We start from the raw sequence: 22,082 nt of genomic DNA, 5'->3' as shown, positions 1-22,082 counted from the left end.
CTGTGGGGGCATTGGAAGAGGTTGCTTGTAGGCTTTTCTGCTTCAGGCACCAAAGTATTTGGGCAGACTTTGGGTGTGTGGGTGTCCTTTTGCTGTTCTGCATCAGACACAAAAATATATTGGGCCTTCTTTATCGCACTCTTTCTGTGCTGCAGTATAAGAAAAGCTTTGGGTGCATTAAAACATACATAAATACAACCATCAACTGGCTCAAAGTAAGCCAGTGAACTTCATAGCTGAGTGGAGGAGATTTGGACCCAAGTCTTCCCGGTTCTAGTCCAAAAACCTTAACCAATACATTGTCACATAAGAACATAAGACAAGCCTGCTGGATCAGGTCACTGGCCCATCTGGTCCAGTATCCTGTCCACCCTGATGCCTATGGGAAGCCTGCAAGATGGACATGGGAGCAGTAGCACTCTGCCCATCTGAAGTTCCCCGCAACTGGTATCCAGGAGCACGATAGCTCTGACATTGGAGGTAGAACATAACATAGCCATTGTGGCTAGTAGCTGTTCATAGCCTCATCCTCCATGAATCTGTCTAATCCTCTTTTAAAGCCATGTTGGTGGCCAACACTGCCTCTTGTGGGTGCAAGTTCCATAATTTAAGTGCATGTCCTAGCTACCATCTCCCAGCATGAGGTTACAGAAGTATTGGTTGCCCACAGCTGGGGCAAAGTGTGTGTGTGTGTGTGTGTGTGTGTGTGTGTGTGTGTGTGTGTGTGTGTTACAGCATAAAAACTACTTCAGTACACAAGCTTGCATATGATAAGTAGTTTTTACTCTGGGGGGAAAGGTCTGCAAGGTGAAATACTGGCAGCAGCCACAAAGGACACTTACATTTATCTGGGCTATGGAGTCATCTATGGGTGTGTCTTCCACCATTTTCATCCTTCCAGTGGTAGAGCAGCTAAATTAGTAAGAAAAATAGGATTTATTTATTTTTAAATGTGGATATCTTTTTATCAGTTACATTTCTATTTAATTTTATTAATTTAAAACCCTCCCAAAGGAACCCAAGGCAGCAAACAAAGCAGTAAAGTAATTAAAAATAAAACAAATAAAAAATAAAAAATAAAACAAAAACACATTTTAAAACCATTGAGACCATCTCAAGCCAAAAAGACCATTTTAAAATAGTCACACACACCCCAGCTAATAATTTAAAAATAGCCAGACACAGTTGGCAATGTAAAATGCTCTTGTCAATCCTGGCCTCCGTTTAAATTGTATCTGCTCTCATCTCTTTCCAGAGTATGTCCTCACCTTAGTTACTTAACTCAGCCCCTCAGAGCTGGTGAGGTTCTCTCCTTTCCATCACTTAAGTACTTTTGATGCTAAGCTCCACACACCTGTTGACATTTTGCATCTTCTGCAATTACGCACACCTGCCTCACTTCATCTGGTAGGGGCCTTGTGCACCTTCAGGCCATACCTTAAGGCAGGAATCTTTTTCAGCCTGGACAAGCTTTTTCCCAGAGGCAACTGCAGGCGAATGTGGATTTTGACTTTTTAAGGAAGGCTAGATCCGCCACACATCCTTTTCTACCCTCCATCCATGCAAGCAGGGAGCGTTATCAGAGTTCAAGGTCACATTCCAGCCAAGCAAAAACAATCAAGGAGGGTGAGGCATATGGCTGGGGAGGATGTGCGGTCTAAGGAAGAGACCCAAAAGTCACATTTCAGGCCTGCGGTCCTGCCTTAAGGACAGAGCAACACCTCCACCTGTAAAATGGCTTCAGGCTGCCTATGCTGCTGTTAAGCAGGACTGGGCTTGTTATAAAGTGGCAGCAAATTGTTAGCTGCTGAATTAAAAGTTCTAATTTTTTTTTTATTGCCAGGGAAGGAGGAGAGGTTCTTATTGGACTTTCTGCCTCAGGTGCCAAAATAACCTCACCAGCCTGGGCACTAGGCTCTTAACCAACGGTGTGTGCTGTGTTTTCTTTACTGCCTCAGGCAGCAAAATGTATTGAGATTGGCCCTGACTGGTTTCATAGTCCCTCTTTTTTTTACTCTTTCCCTTAGAGACACTGGGAATTGCTGTTCTCTGAGGAGAAATAAGGACACTTGAAGGAAATTTGTTAGACCCTCAGAAACTACAGTATTTTGAGCAGGCCCTAGGCCAGGCTTCCTCAAACTCGGCCCTCCAGATGTTTTTGGCCTACAACTCCCATGATCCCTAGCTAGCAGGACCAGTGGCCAGGGATGATGGGAATTATAGTCTCAAAAACATCTGGAGGGCTGAGTTTGAGGAAACCTGCCCTAGGCCTAGGGTAACAAATGCTGTGCCTTTTGGATGTTGCGGACTACAACTCCCATAATTCCTTACCATTGGCCATGCTGGCTAAGGATGATAGGAGTTGGCCTCATCTGCACCATACATTTAAAGCAGTATCATACCACTTTGGCTTCCCCCAAAGAATCCTGGGAAGTGTAGTGTGTTAAAGGTGGGGAACCAGCTCCTCACCAAATGTTGCTGGACTACTGCTGCCATAATCCCTGACCATAAGCCATCCTAGTTGGGGCTGATGGGAGTTGTAGTCCTGAAACATTGAGAAGACCACTAGTTCTCCATACCTGGTATAACATTTTTATGACAATGTAGAGTTCAGTTTTTTATTTGTTAATCTGAGGTAACTTCCTCCCAAGCGCTGGGGCTAGCACACATAGGGACTATCCCATTTTATCCTCACAATGACCCTGCGAGGTAGAATAATAAAATTGTAGAGTTGGAAGGGACTGAGGGTCATCTAGTCCAACCCCCTGCAATGCAGGAATCTCAACTAAAACACCCATGACAGATGGCCATCCAACTTCTGCTTAAAAACCTCCAATGAATGAAAGTCCACCACCTCCTGAAGGAGGTTAGGTAAGACATATATTGGCTGGCCTGAGGTCATCCGCTGAGTTTCACAGAGATTTGAACCCAGGTTCCCCAAGGCCCAATACTCTAGGCGTTTTACCAGGCTGGCTCTTTTCTTTGGCCCTGAACATGTTAGTGTTCAATGGCCAAGTATCTGATCCATCGTAGCTGCCACTTAACAGGGAGATATTTATAGAGCTGTGTTTCAGGACTTGAAATGGGAACACGTCATGCACAATGCATATGGAATAAATTTAACCAAAATCAAATTTTGATTAAATGTAATAAATATGATGGATTTGACTATGGGTGCCCTTTTAGACGGCCTGTTCAAGGGGGTGGGGTGGGGGTATTTGAAGAAAGGTTGTCGTGTTGATCCAAAAACATACATTTTGATTATCGCACTAAATTCCAATTTCAGAGAATCCTGCAGGCAACTGGATTAATATTTTTGTACATGTCTTCAAAAGTTTCAGGGAGTGTGGGGGTGGGGAGTTAACCCCTTAGCAACATTTAAGTGGCAACCTCAAGCACACTTAGTAGGAAGTAAGTCCCATTGAACACCATGGGACTTGCTTCCAAGTAAATTTATTTATTTATTTACAGCAGGGGCAGAGTACCTCAGCCCCTGGGCCAAATGCAGCCCTCCAGGCCTCTGTATCTGCCCCCCAGGATTCTCCCCTATGACATCTCCCTCGCCAGCCCTGCTCTATGCCTTCTTTGAGAGCTTTTGCCTGGCTGGAATGTGTCCTTGAATCGAAATAATGTGTGTGTTTGGTTTGTGTGCATCTTGTACAAAATCATACGTTATAAACACTTTTGCCTCCGGCCCTGCCCACCACTGACATGTGGCCCCTGGAAGGTTTCCCACAAGGGAATGTGGCCCTTGGGCTAAAGAAAACATTTTACAAGATTTACAGAATGTGCATAGGATTAACTCAGATCTTTCCAAACTGTGTGTCATGACACATTAGTGTGTTTAGTAGTAGTAGTAGTAGTAGTAGTAGTAGTAGTAGTAGTAGTAGTAGTGTATAGGTGTGTTGTGCGAATGCTCCCTGCACTCCTCCGGTTTCCTAGTAAAACTGACTTGTGGGCCCAGGTGGCCCACAAAATCTTGCTTGTGGTCTTCCCATCAACTGGCAATTTTGCAAGAACAGGATGGACCAAATTGGCCTTTAGCATAATTCTTCAGGACTCCTCTTATGTTCATTGTTTGGCTTCTCTATATGCTCACCCAAACATGTTCCCCCGAGATATTTTATATATATATTTTCTCATAATGGTTTCCAGATCATTCTCCACCACATGGTAGCCAATGAGAAAAATAATATTTTAAAAAAACATTGGCCATAAACCAGAGAAGAAGAAAGAATTTATGTACCCAGTATATGGTGTACTTTAACATGGTTGCCTGTTGGTATATTTTATAAGACATTTCAGAGTTTGCCAGATATACATGTTCATTTCACAGTACACCCTGGTGGAATTTCATTCCCACCCCCCATCCCCAAACCAGTTTCCAACAGTGAAGGTATCTGATTTAAAACGATGCCATAAAATGTTGTTCAAATATTTAGATGTAAAGGATATAGCTATTATTTTTAAACTTATTTCAATCATACAGATTTTAGGCTGCTTCACATTTAAAATCAGAACAAGCCCAGAATAAAATCACAGTGACTTCCTCACTTGAAACAAAAAACCAAGCGTTGATGGAGGGTGAGCGAATGGTCACTGGTGCTAAGAGGAGCTATTTCGTGGATAGGTATAGCAGCCATGAGAATTTACTTCTGCAATCACCAGGAGATTTTTAATCATGTGGAGATTCATTCACAGATGCCTCGTGTGAAATGATCCTAAGTTCCAAGTCTTGCTTACTGTTCCCTAGATGGAAGGTGCTTGTAGCAGCTAGAAGAATGGGTGGCGCTACAGTCACTCAGAGGCTTCTGACCATGCAGATCCCTACATCCCCTCCAAATTGCACATGGAGCTACTTTATAGATTCAGCAGCGTTAAATGACAAACCTTTTCCTGGACTGTGCCATTCCAGGATGCAGGTGGAATGTAGTATCGTGTCTGAATGTTCCCCCATGGGGAGCACAAAATAACTCTCTTTACGTAGCAAAATCCTATGTGAAGAAGCTGAGGTTGTAGGCATCCTTTCATTTTACATGCTAGTTTTCTATCTAGATTTCTCTCCTCACCCCTGCCCCCAAGATGAGTGTCCCAACATGCAAGCCTGAAGCGGTTTGACCAGATAAAAACAGTAGTAGCAGCAGCAATTGTCTAGCTATAAACCAAAACAAAGATAAAAGGTACTCAGAACTGATCCACAAATCTGTTACTTAATTTCCTAGCTGCCAACGCATAAAGAGAAACATGTAAGCTGGCATAGTTTTCCTTGCCTAACTGTAAAAAAAACATACAAGCAAATTTACTTGGTATAACAAAATTCTTCCTGTGGCTAAACTCAGAAAGATGTTCTTCACGGAGATCTTTATAGAAAGAAGGATAGCCGGGTGTGTTGTGAACATCTCTGCATATACTCATTTTACAAAATGGACAGAAACACTCTTCCAAGGGTACCTTTTTATAGTGGCCTTTCCAGAAAGGCAGAGGGCATAGCAGTTCTGTAACAGCAATTCCATGTGGGCCCAAAGAAATTAACTCCATATTGTTAGCTTTCTGATGATGTGTGTTAATACATGGATACAGCCTAGAAAATCCTGAAGAGATCCTGCAGCTTGTTAAGTAAAAAAAGAGAGAGAGAAAAGTGGCTTATATTTTGGAAGAGATATCCAACAGACTAATTGGTATCTAATGATGGGGAAGAGAGGAGTTACTCTATTTAAAAGAAAGATAAAACTCAGGCAGTCAGATTGATCTCAGCAAGCAGTTCAGCCCACAAATTGGAGTGTCTTTTAAACTGTTCTGGGGCAACACACTTTATTAGACCTTATTAGGCTGAATTGCAGCAATCAGGAATTTAGCAGTGCATAGGTCTACTGGATCCTAAATAACATCACTTAATGCTGCAGCATATATAGAGTGGTGGAACATGGGGTTGTGACCAGAGGTCTCTAATTCCATAACTGTACAGGTTGGCCAGAGGGGGTCTATTTAAATTACAGCCATCCTTTCTAAAATTGCATCTACAGATACACATGCTAGGAATGCAAATCTGTATCCTCTTTGGGGTTGTTGGTTTTTTTTGGGGGGGGGTGATGCCTTTCCATTTTTTCACAATATGCATATGGTCACCCCATTCAGTCTATCAGTGCAGTCCTAGGTATGTTGACTCCTATGGTGGCCTGAGATGTTTGCTCTTAGATAAAGGTTGCAGCCTTGATTTAATAAATGCTTAAATGAACTTTAGGATGGGGGTGGAGAACATGTTTTTCTTCCAGCCAGAGGGCCACATTCCTTCACAGGCAACCTTTCAGGGGCCACTTGCCAAAGATGGGCAGGGCCAGAGGCAAAAGTGATATGACGTTTACCTTTCACAGTAGGTAATATCCCAACAGAGCAAAAGTCAGAGGTTTATACATCACATCACATACATCTCTCTACATCCAGGCAAGCGAGAGGCGTTGCTACAACTGAAGGACACATGCCAGCCTGCCAAAGGCATTAGAGAAAGGCATAAAGCAGGAGCAGTGACCGGAGTGGCCTGGGATGGATTCCAAGGGCCGGATGGAGAGGCCTGGAGGGCCACATTCATCCTCCAGGCCTGAGGTTCCTCACCTTTAGGAGAAAAGAGATCCTTGGGAACAAATGCATTTTCTCTCTACTACAGATTCGTAGCAGAGAATTTAAGATCATAAAAAATCCTTAATCTTTTCAGCCTCATAGATATTTCATTTTGCTAAGAGTTTTATTTCTACCTAGTACTGACTGTATAAACACTGCAGAAGAATGTTTACAGAGATTATATACATTGTAAAGTGAGTTGAATTTATCAGAACACGTTGTTGAAATAATTTGGTTTAATATAGAACCCACTTTAAAGCTGCTCAATAAGGGGTGGAGGACCTTTTTTTTAAAAAAGGTCTATTCTATTTTATGACTATTATTATTAATATTATTTGAAGTTATATACCGCCCCATACTCAGAGGTCTCAGGGCGGTTCACAGAAGAAAATCAAAATATAAAACCACAAAATGCATAATCAAATTTAAAACAACCCAATAACACCCCCAAAAAAACACATTTTAAAAGGGCATAGGATGTCAATAAAATCAAATGGCTTCTTACGGACAAGGTTGCAGTCTATATCAATGAACCACATTGACAGAGGATGTCTACTGAGAAGACAGACTGTCACTATTTTGTGGCTGGGATCCAGCTGCAAACCTAGAAATTCAGGTTGTGCAATTAAATCTTATTTAATTATTTTCCCTTTTCCACAACCCTTTTCCAATAGGATCTTTCCTTGTGACTGTCCAGTTTAGGAATGCTGATATATGCTGAAAGCACACAATCTTTTAAAGTCATTTTCCCCACCCTCCTCCTCCTCTTCCTCCTCCAGTTACCTGCCAAGACAGAACAGAACCCTGTTTCCCATAGAACAAGGGATGCTGTCATCAACACCTCCAGTTGCTGAAGATTCACAGCAGCCATGTGCACTGCCAAAGGTGTTAGTGATGGCACCCACTGCTTGGAGGAAGAGGGACACACAATTCAGAACACAGGTGCTGGCAGGAACTCTTCTTCCCACCACCACCACCCGACCAATAGTTTGACTTCAGAAAGAAACACTAGCAGATTTAGTTATCAGACAGTAGCAGTAACAACCGGCAACTGGAAGATGAGTCTCCCTCAACCTCCTCCAATATTTAGATGCTTTATCCACAATCTTCCCATTAGCTGGTGCCCCCGTCCTGTATTTGGACTTCAGAAAGAAATGTTGGCAGATTCAGTTATTTTGTGGATACACTAACAGCCACAACAAGCAGCTGGGGAAATGAGGCTCTACCTCATCCAACCCATCTCCGGTTTCAAATACTTCATCCACCATCTTCCCACCAGCTGCTGGAAATAACAGTTCTTTTTCTTTTTCCTGAAGAATATCTGGGTTCAGAAATAAACATTGGCAGATCTAATTATATCATGGATAGATCAGAAGAAAACAGGCACCTGAGAAAATGAGGCTCCATCTCCCTCAATCCACTCCCACTTTTACATCTTTCATTTGCCATCTTTCCCACCACATGCAACCTAATCTTTTAAAGTGGAGATGCCAGGGATTGACTTGGGGCCTTTTGCATGCAAAACACTGCCCTCTGCCTCATAATCCATTGTCCACGTCACCCAGTAATGTCTACTCTGACTGAAGGAACATCTGCACACCCACTGTTCAGCCTGGACACCAAGTTCCAGCTCCGAGGACCTTCTGGTATTTCCCTCATTTTGAGAAGTGTGGTTACAGGAGACCAGGCAGAAGGCCTTATCAGTAATGATGCCCACCCTGTGGAAAGCCCTCCTGTCAGAAGTCTAGGAAATAAACAACTATCTGACTTTTAGAAGACATATGAAGGCAGCCCTGCATAGGGAAGCTTTTAATGTTTGATGTTTTACTGTGGTTTTATAATTTAGTGGAATCCACCAAGAGTGGCTGGTGCAACTCAGTCAGATGGGCAACATACATACATATTATTATTATTATTATTATTATTATTATTATTGCAGCTCTCCATGATCTCAGATAAGGAAAGCATTTTTACATCAAGTGCTAAGCACTTCTATGTTGTTGTGATCGCAGGAGAAAACCATTTGTTGAAGAAGGTGTTGACTTCTTCCTCTTCCCCTTTTCCTTGGGACTGGTAGGGCAATAGGCTAGGAGCCCAACAGTAGATGGCGCCAGAGATAATGACAGGTGAAGCCAACTATTTCTAGTTCTGTCCTCATACTCCTTCCTTCTGAGTTCTACAAGGGCAACACTGAGACTAAGGAGGAGGAAACTGACAGCCAGTGCTGCCTCCTCGACTGGTCGTTAAGTAAGAAGACAGGCAGATGTAGGCTGGCTGAGGGCAGACAGTGCTTGGTGGGGCAGTGTGCAATTTCCCCTAATAGACCACCATCCAATGGTGAGCTGTTTTAGCAGTGAGATTCTCACCTCAGTGTTCCCCCCCCATATGCTTTCTGAATCTGCTGATGCTTTTTACTTGTGCATTTTGGAGGAACGGCAGTGAGTGAAGAGTGGATGGACATAGGAAGCTGCCTTAACACTGAGTCAGACCACTGGTCCATCTAGCTCAATATTATCTATACTGGCAGCCAGATTTCAGACAGGGAGACTTTCCCCAGCCCTACCTGGTGACGCTGTTAGGGATTGAACCTGGGACCTTCTACATGCAAAGCAGATGCTCCACCACTGAGCTACAACCCTTCACATGAAGGTGCGGAAGACAGAGAGCTCCCAGAGCTCAGGGTTTTGGCCTGAGACTGAGGATCTTGTGGACCACCTTTGACCATTCTGAGTGCAAGAAAGGGGGGGGGGCGACTAGCAGGAGATGAGTGAAAGGGTGAATACTGCTCCCCCCACTCACGCCTGCATAAGCTTCTTCTGTGATTCTCTGCCAGAAGAACTCAACTCTCTTGGGGAAGTAACATCCTCAAGTTCCTGCTTTTCCACATCAGATCCTGCTGTTTACGTGGTGCTTTGGTCCATGAAAAGCAACAAGACAGCAGGAGGTTTTTCCACCTGAGATGCCAGAAGTGAGGTCTGTTTCTGGACTTTTCCTACCCCCTGCCTGCCTCAAAATATCCTCTTAACATCTGTTTCCTTGATTATTTGCTTTTATTTATCAAAATATTAGCACCCAAGCTTTTCCCGTTCATAAACCCCTGAGGTGGCAAACAAACTGCTAATGAACAAATGCAAAATATTGAAACAGTAAGCATATCAAGAGCACAAACAGGCAAATAAATGTGACAATGAACATTCATCCTGGTATGATTTCAGGTTTTCATACACCTTTCGGTTAGTCATCTGTTCATCCCACACATAATAAGTAGGATGCTGGATCAGGCCAGAGAGCGGCAAGAGACAGCGGGCAGAGCAATTTAAGGAAAGCGGGGAGTTTTAAGCAGCTACGGTTAATAGACACAGAGGTGAGAAGGTCACAGGTATAGTGAGAAATAAGGGCCAAAGAGTAGGGGGCTGTGGATCAGAGCCTTAAAAGGGCAGGGAACCCGTGTTGGGTCTGGAAAAAGGGGTGCATGCTTGTAAACTTCACCTTGACCAGCGGCATTCCCAGAAATCCTGCAGATAAATTGGTTGGAAATGCTGGCCAGATTTTCATGCATTTGCCGATTTAATTGGTTGGAGGAGGTGGAGATGGACTCTTCCCCACCTCTCCTGTTAAAAACACCGCATAAACCTTCACAAGAAGCTTCCAGAAGGAAAAAGGGGGAAAGGTTACCCAAAGCAATCAGAGCTGCGGTGCCAAGGAGTCTGCAGCCGACCCTGCGCCAAACTCACTCGCTTGCTCAAGCCTTTTGGGAAGGAGAAACAGACAAATAGATATATATATATGCGTCTAATCTCGAAGGGGGCTGTAGTTGATCTGCCCCCATTTGCAGATAGCACAAGCAGAGGAGGAGAAGGACTGCTAGGCTCCAGAGAAGCTGCAGGGAGACGTTTGGTGGTGGCAGTGGCTGTGGTGGACGGCAGGAAAGCTTTGGAGAATAAGGCCATCTCTCTCCGACTTTTGCTGCAAAGCTTAAAGCCAGAATGTGACCCTCAGCCTGCGCACTGTGGTCAGAACAGCCAGGATTTTGTGTTTTTTATTTAATTTATTTATGATACGCATTCCTTTAGTTACTTATTTAAGAGATCAGCCTCTTTAATCAAACCCCTAAGCAGCATTTCCATGAACGTAAATAAATAAAATGCCACCCAAACTGTTCAAATGACACATACTAATAACCAGTGCTTTTTTTCTGGGGGTACGCATGCCCCTAAACATTTTGTAAATCTAAGTTTGGCCTCATTGACGGGTAGTATTTCAATATGAGTAGGAAAATGAGAGTACTCCTAAATATTTTTTAAGGAAAAAAAAGCACTGCTAATAACACACTGAAAACAAATCAAACATAGAGTATATTGGTACCTCCAGATCTGGGAGAGCGCTTTAATGGAAAAATTACCAAGATATACCCAAACATTCTTGGCTAATATGCTTATGAAGGACAATTGGCTGGAAGTATAATGCTGTTTTTGAAACAAAGCAAAAATACAAAACAAAGCTCTCAATGTCATCTCCACCCTTTGTTAATCCTCCTTCTTCCTTCCCGCCTACCGCTTATGGTATTTCTGTCTCATTTTGCTGTCAACATTAGATTGTATGCTGCTAGGGGACTGTGACATATATTTGCTTATGTTGATCCATGAAACACCACCTAAATCAATGACAATTGACTCCCATCACCCCTGACCATTGCACATTCTGGGTGAAGCTGATGGGAGTTGGAGTCTGACAACACTGGGAGTACACCCATCCCTCTTTTACCAAAATGCAGCAAGCACTCTTCTGCGGCAGCTGCAGACCCTTAAAATTATGTATGTCCAGCTGAACTTGTAGCTTCACCCCAAGGCGAGAATCTGACAAGAGCTGGCCTTACCATTAGTCTGCCTAACTCAATTGTCAGATTTTGGGGCTGCTGTAAACAGACAGCAAAACTTATTTATTAGGATATTTTTACTGTCATAGGGGAAGACTGCTATTTTTGGTTTTTCTGTCTTAGGCGGTTTCTCTACTGCCCTGCCTCAATTCTAGCTTTTAAATACAGAATCCAACCACTCAGGATTAAAGCATGAGCCTGACAGCAAACAAAAACTACTTTCTTTGCTAAAGCATTTTGTCGGTGGTGATGCTAATTTGCCGTACAACGGCAAGTTGCTAAGGAGTGAAACTAAGAGTAATATGATGGAAATTGTGGGAGAAGAACACACTCCCCCTAGTGGTGGGATCACCAACATTCCCGGCGGACATTATTTAAATATATATGGGTGCTTTGCTTTTATGCAAGCAGGGCAGGCAGATTTCTGCAAAGCAGAGGCTGTAAAATTCAGAGTGCCGGGTATCAAGAGCAGGCAAGAGGGGCAAGGCCCTGGCTTGTGGGCTTCCTTGAAGCATCTGGCTGGCCACAGTTGGCAACGGAGTCCTGGAATAGGTGGCCCTGAGTTCAGATCCAGCCAAGGCAATCCGTACACTGTGGCTGCTGTAAGATGGTCACGTTATTCAATGTGTGTTCAGTGAGATATTGGAAATTTATAATTTGTGAAGTTATAAAGTGGGTGGCCTCTCCAGTATAACAAATTAACTTTTTTTTGTGGATAGGAAATTGACCAGACAATGCACTAAAAAGAGTGGGATGATGATCAGTTGATGGGAAGGTGTATAACCTCTGCAAACAAATCAGGGTGAATGTTCCTTACTGCATGCCCTCCCCTGAAATAAATCAGAACAAATGCTCTACAAAGGGCAAGCATCAATCAAGCACCACGGAAGCAAATTGGGTTGAATGCACAATTAAACAGGTTGGCTGTGTTTTTATTCCCCTCACCTGTGCAGGTAGTTTTCGGAGCTGCAGGAAAAAAACCCCATAATAAATCATAACTACAGGGTACTTTCAAAATATTGAAGGTTGGTGTAATGCATTTCTTCTGTTTATGGGATCTCTTGATTAATATGGAAGGCAGTGTTCGTAAGAAGATAAAAATTGGCTTTGCAGCATCAGAATAAGCAACATTGAAGTCCAATGTCAAAGAGGAACAATCCATCCCCTCTGCGGTCTCCTTAGGAACACAGGAAGCTGTGAAGGAGAAGGAGAAGAAGAAGAAGAAGAAGAATTTCATTTATTAATTGCTTCCCAGGAGGCATTTTGAAGTGATTTACAATATTATAATTATCATTGATGTATTAACCGTCTTCTAAACCAGCATCTCGGGTATAGATTTACATATAATGTTATTAGTCATTAAGAATATGTCATATATAAAATAGTTACATCTTTATGAAAACAATTTAAAACAATTGCATGTGAAACACTTAAAAACAACAACTCTAAATATAGAAAGAAGTTCTAAACAACAGCATACTTGAACCATTTCAGATGCAGGAGAGAGTGAGAGGCAGAGAAAATAAGATAAGTTCGTATTTATCCACTTCCAGACCAGTCACAGCGGTTCTTGCACTGGATGCTTTCTTTTAAAAAAGGGGGGGGGGCGGGGAGAGACTAGACTACTGCAAAAAGAAAAAAGACTGGACTACTGCAATGTGCACTATGTGGGCCTTTTGCTTGATCTGGAGCCTACAGTTAATTCAGAATGCTGCAGCATAATTGCTAGCAGGTGTAAGACTCTGCCAGCACACAACACCTGTACTGCGGAGACATGCCATGGCTGCTGATTTGCTGCCAGGCCAAGTTCAAAGTGTTTCGGTGAGTTTCTATTAACAACTTGAGACCAGGTTTACCTGTGAAACCACCTTGCCCCACATACATCCACTCGACTGCTTCGATCTGCAGAACTAACACTGTTTCAGGTGTCACCTGTCGGGAAGGAACTTTCGTGGTACTCTTTCCATCACCTGCTAAAAGCATTTTTGTTTAGACAAGCCTGCCCAGAGAAGATGCAGAATGTTTACATGTGTTTTAATCTCTGTTTATTGCCAATTTTTATTATTCTTTGAATGCTTTTAAGTGTTTTTTTACTGATAATTTTATTGATTTACTCTTCTTGTAACCCATTTCGAGGCTTTCTTTTGTTTTGTTTTGTTTTAAAATAAATAAATAAAATAAAATAAAATAAAATAAAATAAAATAAAATAAAATAAAATAAAATAAAATAAAATAAAATAAAATAAAATAAAATAAATACCGGTAAATAAATTCACCCAGCATTCCAGCAGCACAGTCCTATGTCTACTCAAACGTAATTCCCTTTGAGCTCAATTGAGCTTTGCTTATTTCCAGGAGACTGGGTATAGGATTGCAGCCTAACTGTATGGGCGGGCTACTGGGTGGTTAAAGCGCGCTCCGTGCTCCAAAAGAGCACCCTTGTTTTCTTAAGAGTTTACATAAACCCGGAGAGACACAATAGCGATGTAATTTGCTAACCTGTTTTCAACGGGAGGTTCTGTCAATCTGGATTTTGACATTGGGCGACATCTGGTGGCAGGATGCAGAACTACCTGACCATTGCTACCCTCTGTCATTTGAGATTGCAAAAGGCACGACAGAGTTTTAAAACGCGCGCACAGAAAGGTTATTAAACAAGAAGCAAAATTCAGCCTTTGAAGACTGAAACGCCAAGCTTTAATATTGTTAGCAAAAAAAATCCTTTTTCCTATCAGCCATTTAGAAACGGGACTGCAGAAATTCAAACTTCATTTAGAGAGCCGCCAAACACATTGAGAAAGGAGCAATGGTTAGCGAGTGTTTCTTTATACAGAAGGATCAGCAGCAAAGTTTGCTAAATAAAACAAAACAGAAAGTATATAATCAGAATAATGGGATCTGGTTTTTATTTGCCTAGTTCTACTAGGAATGGGGGTGGGGTGTTATGTAACCAAATCTTTTTTTCCCCAGCCAGGAGAGGATAGATATGAAATTTAGGAGACCGTGACTTGAAGATCTTAGCATTTCTGTTCCTTGTCTCCCCACCACTGCCTCCATTAACCCTCATGCAGGTCTGGAAGCTTCACCCTGGTTCCCGAGGAGACATTTGACAGTACATCATAATAAAGCTTGAACGCAGAGGCATTTTCCTACCCGCTCCATTCCACATAAAGAAGCCAACCATTCTCACATTTGCATCTTACTTTTTCGGGTCACAAAAAGCTGCTTTACCCTGAATCAGACCATCTGTCCATCTCCTTCAGTATTGCCAACACTGATTGGCAGCTGCCCCCTGAGCTTTCGGACAGGGGACATTCTCAGATCTGCCTGGAGATGCCGGGGATCAAACATGGGACCTTCTGCATGCAAAGCGATTGCTCAACCTCTGAGCTCTGGCGCTATCAGCATTGGCAACAGGATGGCATCCTCCACAGCTGAAGGGATACAGGTTAGGTGGCACAGAGCACGCAGCTCTGCCCTCTGACACCTTGGCAGGAGAAGCCACAGACCCACATTTTTATCATCTGTTTGTTCAATTTCTATATCATCCTTCATCCGAAGAGCGCAGGGTTGTTTGCAATATAAGAACACAAAATACATAACAAACAGTAACACACATGGAGAGAGACGTATTTAAAGGCTGTAGGTTGTTTAATCAGCCAAAGGCCTGGGTGAAAAGAAATGTTTTGTGCCTGGCACCGAAAGATATGCAATGAAGGCAACAGGCGAGCCCCCCCGGGGAGTAATAATTTTGAAGTAATAATACAAATAATTATTTAAAGAGGATCCCCCTCCAAAAATTAGCCCAGAGTCAAAAATTACCCAAGTGCGCCACCTAAAGGTGGGCCTCCTCATCAGTCCTGATGTCTCCAGGGGGTGGGTACATTAGGTTATTTGCAGAGCCCCAGTCCTAACAAATTAGGATTCAAACAGGAAGGGTCATTGCTTTTGGCTTTACAACTTTTGTAAGCCTGACAAAATCTAGGTTAAGAGGACTGATTGGGGTACCCTTATATTCCACCTTGACCACCAAGGTCCACTGATGGGGCATTTCTGGGGGTTCCTCACATCTTGGAAGTTTGGTTGGCATTTAGAGTAGCAGGCTGTAAAATGGTTCCACCTACACCCAGTTTGGCAGAATGTCTCTAAAAAACTATTTTTTAGGCAGGCCTTTACAGTACGATTTTTTCCACTTATGTTTCACATAAGGCTTAAAGGTATTGTATCCTTAACCTACAAGCATTTTCTGTAAAAATAATGCTAGGAGAGAGAGAGAGAGAGAGAGAGAGAGATATTCTTTAAATTTCCTTGGAAATGTCAATGAATAATGTTAAGCAAATGATTTTTTTAAAATAACCTAGATGTTTCTGACCATTTTCTGTGCATTCATTCTATTTAGATGAATTTTACAAACAACAGATAGAAAATCAAATCAATAACCTACACTGAATTCTGAATCACTGAATCACTAACACGTAAGACAGCAAGAAACCACTCTTTGCCCTGCTTTCATGACAGAGACATCATTCTTCCTGCACAATCTTCCTAGATTAAGGCTGGCTTCTAATCTCATGTGGGCTATGCCTGTCCTTCAGATCACTTGTGCATAGTCCTCATGAGTATCTGCATTTTTGGGCCTGTTCACTAGGGCTACAAACTCAGTGACCGTTATAGCTCTAAAGTAGGGGTAGGGGGAGCCCTTTTCAGACTGGGGGCTGAGTTCCATTGTGGGCAACCTTCCGGCGGTTGCATGCCATTGGTGGGTGGGAACACATGCAAAAGTAGGTGTGGCTACATGCAAAAGTGGGTGGGGCAATGGAGGGCAGACTACCTTCCAGCCATGGAAAAGTCAGGTTTCAAGGCAATACCCCCATCTCTCCATCCAGGAAGCAAGAGGCATTATCACAGTTCACTGAGGCACTCCAGTCATGCAAAAGCATTCGGGGAGGATTCAAAGCAGGGATGCTGAAGAGACATGGCCTGGAGGGCACTTGGGCAGAGTTCCAACCCCAAGATCTTGGTTACAGTTTCTCCTGCTTAAACAGCATCTGTAGTCAATGCCGTCACCACTGAGAGACAACTATGACCAAAGTGTTGTACAAATTGATGAAATAAATAAAAACTAATAACGAACCATCTGTCAAACTGGTATCCAGCTGTTCCAAATGTTTTCTGTACATAAAAATGAATTCCCCTCTCCATATTTTGGTAACGTTCATATACGATGCTGTGGTTTGATTATTTATATAGGGTTGTATCGAACTAAGCCATACTAAGAGTAAACCAGCTGAAATCAATAGGCCTGGGTTAATCAGGTCCATTCATTTCCATGGGTCTGTTCTGAGTAGGTATGTCATTGGATACAAGCTCAAATATTTATTGCCACTTTGGACATGGCCCACCTTGGAAAACCAGCATACAGCTAAATAAAAAATGTGCTTAAGGCTCTGTGCACACTGTACATTGAAAGCACATGGCTTCCCCCAAAGGATGTGGGGAACTCTAGTTTGTTAAAGGTGTTGGGAATGTAGTTGTGGGAAAGGTAAGCTACGATTCCTGTGATTATACACAGCAACTAAATATGAAAAAAGAAGTGTTTTTTAAAGACAATTTTAAAAATAAAGCACGCTGCGATGGGAGGACTTTGGAGTCCTGGGGGGAGATGGTGGAGTGTGAAATAATATTTTACTTCCTTAACCTTCCGTTACATCAGGAACTGTTTATAAATTAGATGAGCTCTGACAGTATCGTCAAGCAGATAAAAGAAAAAACTCTCATTTCCAGAGACTCAGTTAAGATATGAATATAGTCAAATGTTCCTGACAAGAGGAAGCATTTTATGGAACAGATACACACATATATTTCCTCCCTCAGAATTTCCAGTTTTGCCTTATGAGGCCGTGGGAAAGAACAACAATCTGGACATGTTCAGAAGAAGAAGAAGAAACCCCAACAAATTAATGTGTGTGCTTTTTAAATGATCCTGGGAAAAGCAGCTTTTTAAACAACATTTGTACTGGGCTCCTGCGCCTCTTGGCTCTTCCCCACCTCACTGCCAGCATGCAGCTGTGATGATGGGGAGCCAGCAGGAATTTTGGTGTTGTGCAATCACAGGAGTTAGGCACATAGGAAGCTACCTTATACCAAGTTGGTCTATTTGGCTCAGTATTGTCTACACTGGCTAGCAGCAGAATTTCAGGCAGTCCTAACTTGAAGATAAGCAGGGACTGACCCTTCTGTGTGCAAAGCAGATGCTCTACAACTGAGCAAAGGAACAAAGGAAGTTGAGCCAGAAGGGAAGGTCGATCTTCTACCATTACAGAAGGGGTGGGAAACCTCAGGCCCAGGAGCCCAAATGCAACTATCCAGGTCTCTCTCTTTGACCCACAGAATTCTCCTCAAGGCACACCCTTAAGTGCCTTTGCACCTTGAATGCTTTTGCACGACCAGAATATGTCTTTGAGTTCTGATGGTGCTTCTTGCTTGCCTGGATGGAGAATAAGGAGTGTTTTGCAAGTGTGTGTATAAACTAGCCCAGGGACTACAACCCATCATCCCTAGCTAGCAGGACCGGTGCTCAGGGATGAAGGGAATTTTGGTCCAAAAACAGCTGGAGACTCAAGTTTGGTAAACCCTGAACTAGCCTGTTGTGCAAAAGAATAGAATGTACGTTTGTTACTCTGCCTAGGTTTCCTCTAGTCGTGCCCACTGCTAACAAGTGCTCCCCGGAAAGTTGCCCCTCAGACTGAAAAGGTTCACACCACCTGCACTGCCGGCTCCGCACAGACACTGTGCCAAGTTGCAGCTAAAGGGGGGTGTCTAAATTGCAAAAAAATGGTTTTGACTTGCTCAATTTGTGGAGACCACTGTGCTATAGAAACAGGAGTTGTAAGCACATGGAAGGGCAAAAGTGGCGAAATAGCTCTACACCACAGTTTCCTGGTGCATTTGGAAATTCAAGCCATGCTTTGGGTTTTCAACCATGGTTAGCGCAGTCTCTTAATAGGGAGGCAAAAACAAAGGCAGCTGTGTTGGTCCGTAAGAAAACACTCCTAAATCCACAGTGACCTGATATACTGTCGTGGTTAAGAGAATGAGTTATGACCCAGGAAAGGCCTGATTCGAACCTTACTCATTAATTCCTGAAGGAGCTCAAAGCAAGCTACTATCTCTCAGCCTCAGTTTTCCATCTGTACTCTGGGGATAAATGTTTTATTTATTTAAAACTTTTCGGTACTGCCTTCATCAAAATTTAATTCCAGGGAAGGTTGACAAAAATTAAAATACAATATAGTCACAGTTGTAGAAAGAAAGCTGTATGTTATTTTCATAAAAATGTGCATTTCATGCACTTCCCCCTAATGTAAGCATTTCTGCACATAAATTTGGTCAGGAAACAGCATTGCAAAATTCAGAGTAGTGCCAATTTCAAAGGATACCCGCATTTCAGTTTGCATATCGTTTTGGGAAATGTGAACTGGGTTCAGATTCCTATGCAGCCATGAAGCTTGTCCATTGGTGCTCTCCCTTGCCTAGCCTACCTCCCAGGGCTGATGGGAAGATAAAAATAGGGCAATCCTCACACATGCCATGCTGAGCTTCTTGAAGGAAGGACACAAATGTTATTGATGGATAAATAGATGCCATCTTGAATGAAGGCACCCCCTTTTGTCAGCTCTTCTGAAATCGATTCCCAGTCACTTGAAGCAGCCATCAGTCACTCATCCTCTAATGAGTGCCTTTAAAAAAAAGAGAAGAGCACAGCAAAAAGAGACCTTGAAGTATCTTAACCTCCGTGACCTTATTAATAACTTGTGAAGAGCTTGGCAGCATTGGTGCAACTGCTTTAATTATACAGCTGACAGCAATGGGAGGAGATGAAAAGGAAAACGTACACAGGTCCTGCAATGCTTGGACCTCACAGACTAACAAGGTAATTCTAAGCAGGTTTACTCAGAAGTAAGTCCAATGGGACTAGGTATTATTATCACTATTAATATTGGTGCTTGATAGACACAACACAAGAGGAAAAGGACTAGGGAGGGAAGAGGAAAGCAAGCATCAGAGCAGTTTCTTCTTCACTGGACGATGGATGGGATCAGATTTGATCTCCCCTTGGAGATCATGGTAGCCAGAATCATTCAGTTGATCAAAACACTTAGGATGTTTATGCATCCTAGAAAGGCTAAACGTGATAGAGACATAGTCCAAGCCTGAAATGGAAGCCTCGAAATAAAGGCTGAAAGAATTCAAGGGAATTCTCATGCCACCCTGAAAGATGGGTTTTATTTATTACCTCTACTCCTTGTCTTTCCATGAAAAAAGGCCCAACAGCAATGAAATCTGCACTAGGGGCAAAGGAAGTTACCCTGATTACACCACTGAGTCCACCTAGCTCAGTATTGTCGACACTGACTGGCAGCAACACTCCAGGAGGAGAGGGACTTGTGGGATTTTTCCGTCTCAGGTGCTAAAATAGCTTGGGGACGGTGCACCTTGGAATTGCAAGGAAGGAGGGGGCACCATTGCTTTGCCCCCAGCAGCAAAACATCTCAGCCAGGGTTGCTTTAAAATTATTTTTCAATAAAATTAATCAGTGCACAAGATAGGCCTGTGTAGACACACACAGATACAGACATTGTCCGTCCACCCCAGATAGATGACCTCAGACAAAGGCTGGCTCTCCTTGAGTGTGCAATTGCTGTTAATTGGGAGATAACAGACGGGGACAATGGCGCTCTAGGGCGAACTGGGGGCGGGGAGGGGGAGAAAATAAGTTAAGACAAACACAAGCAAGGCTCTTCTAATTGGGAGCCGCGCCTGATGGATCAACCCGCTTTCTCTTTGTCCAGGAGCCAGGAGGGGCCTCATATTGAGGAAGAAGGCGTCAGCCACTGACTCCTGGACAAAGGACTGTCTGCTGCCAGCAAAGCCAGGCGTCCATCTCTTTCCCCCCCCCCTTGCGCCCCCCCCAGCCTTTCTCACCCAAATCTCAGAAAATTATTAACCCCTTTCTGGGAGGCTGAAGGATATTCCCGGCTCATTGGGACAGGGCAGTAAAATCAGCAAGATGTTTGATGAACCAAATTTGTAAGGACGTCAGAAGAGACCTGCTGGTGGACCAGCAGGAAACCCCCGAACAAGACTTGAGAACAACAACAACTCTCCCTTTTTAAGAAAGCCAGAACTGTATTACCGACAACCTACATCTTTGGTTCTGCTTGTGCCTTTGGACAAATCGGTTTGGCAGGCTGTTGTTGTTTTCTAAAGGTTTTTGTTTTTTGTTGATTTTTTTTAGTTTCCAAAAAGAAACAAAACCTCCCACCAAACCCGTTTATCAGAGAGAAAAATAGGATGATGTTTTCCTCTTACAATAGCTGGTTGCAACATCTGCCTAGATAATTTTCCAGCCTATGTAATTCCCAGGCAAATTGTCTTCAGGGGTATTCAATGCCCTTCCTCTGTATCTTATATAAACAATCTTGCTCTCCCTCCAAAGAGCTCAAGGCGGTACACATCAATTCATTAAATGTATAGCCTGCCCTCTCTCTCAAAGGAGCCCGGGGCAGCAAACACACTAAAAAATCTATTTTAAAAAAACCTGTTCCAATACAGAGGCAGACTGAGAAAGATGTCTCCTTAAAAGCCGTGTTGGAAGAGGAAGGTCTTCAGGAGGAGTCAGAAAGGCAACAGAGATAATAAATAATAATAACAACAATAACAATAACAATAACAACAACAATAATAATAATAATAATAATTTATTTATACCCCGCCCTCCCCGGCCAGAGCCGGGCTCAGGGCGGCTAACACAGTAAAAAACATAAGGGGGGGGTGGAACAAACCAATTTAAAATACAGGTTAAAATGCAATTTAAAATGCAGCCTCGTTTTAAAAGTAGCCGATAAATCAAGACCATAAGGGGAGGGAAACATAAGGGTCACATGGTGCCTGTCTGATATTTAACATGGTTGCCCACCTCCACTTATCCACATGACAACTCTATGAGGTGGATTCGGCTGAGAGTCTGTGACCGGCTCACAGTCCTCCAATGAGCTTCATGGCTGTCTGGGGATTTAAGAGCCTGACCTGAGTGCCATAACCTTTCCCCTACCTGTGATAGACATCTTTAGAGTTTTGAAGGTCTGTCCCATGGAAGATGGAGCAAGCTTGTTTCCTCCTACTGCAGAGGGCAGGAGCCTCGAACCAATGGGCCTGATGGGAAATTGTAGGCCCATTACCAAAGGGCCCCCCTTTGCCTCTACCGGGGGACTCGGAGTAGGCCCCTCAGTTGGCCAATGGGCCTGCCTGGCTCCCCTGTGTCTTCTGGCCTGAGGGCCTCAAGTTATCCACCTCTGTATTAGACTTATATTTAAACATTAACACGTCGTGGCTGAGTGGGGATTTGACATAAGAACAGCCCTGCTGTTGGGCAAGTTTCCGGAATTTTCTACACATTCCCTGAACACCACTTTGACCATCATAGTGCAGGGAGGGTTCTGAGGACAGTACGTGAGGGACAACTTGGCAGTGTGAGTGTGTGTGTGTGTGAGAGAGAGAGAGAGCGAGCTCAAAGCATATGGGGAGGAAT

The 22,082-nt window shown here is 43.2% G+C and overlaps 1 protein-coding gene and 1 long non-coding RNA gene across 6 annotated transcripts in view; both read right to left on the bottom strand.

Annotated features, from left to right (window-relative positions):
- TBX4 (T-box transcription factor 4) overlaps nucleotides 1-1,734 on the bottom strand; it is a 101,410-nt gene extending 99,676 nt beyond the window's left edge. Inside the window, exons 1-2 of one of the 2 annotated variants that reach the window (XM_081844176.1) lie at nucleotides 1,355-1,734; nucleotides 843-912 (exon numbers count right to left, since the gene is read on the bottom strand). In XM_081844176.1, the coding sequence (XP_081700302.1) occupies nucleotides 843-912; nucleotides 1,355-1,371 (87 nt within the window). In that variant the 5' untranslated portion in view covers nucleotides 1,372-1,734. Of the gene's footprint in view, nucleotides 1-842; nucleotides 913-1,354 lie in introns of those variants that run through there. The other variant, XM_081844180.1, reaches the window with a different exon arrangement.
- An 8,943-nt stretch (nucleotides 1,735-10,677) lies between these two features.
- Nucleotides 10,678-21,824, bottom strand: LOC309331800. 4 transcript variants are annotated; one of them, XR_014151965.1, is made up of 4 exons: nucleotides 21,606-21,824; nucleotides 19,077-19,230; nucleotides 13,348-13,461; nucleotides 10,678-12,685 (listed from the first exon to the last, which is right to left on the bottom strand). It is a non-coding gene; the product is annotated as an uncharacterized lncRNA (long non-coding RNA). The 4 variants fall into 4 exon arrangements; XR_014151966.1 differs by lacking the exon at nucleotides 19,077-19,230 and having other exon boundaries at nucleotides 13,348-13,464; nucleotides 21,606-21,815; XR_014151967.1 differs by lacking the exon at nucleotides 19,077-19,230 and having other exon boundaries at nucleotides 21,606-21,813.
- Nucleotides 21,825-22,082: the final 258 nt, after the last annotated feature.

The sequence above is a fragment of the Podarcis erhardii genome, assembly GCF_964252035.2.
Source record: "Podarcis erhardii genome assembly, chromosome: 16".
Taxonomy (NCBI): Eukaryota; Metazoa; Chordata; class Lepidosauria; order Squamata; family Lacertidae; genus Podarcis; species Podarcis erhardii.
Note: the sequence above shows the minus strand (reverse complement) of the source record. Positions and strands in the feature narration are given on the sequence as shown.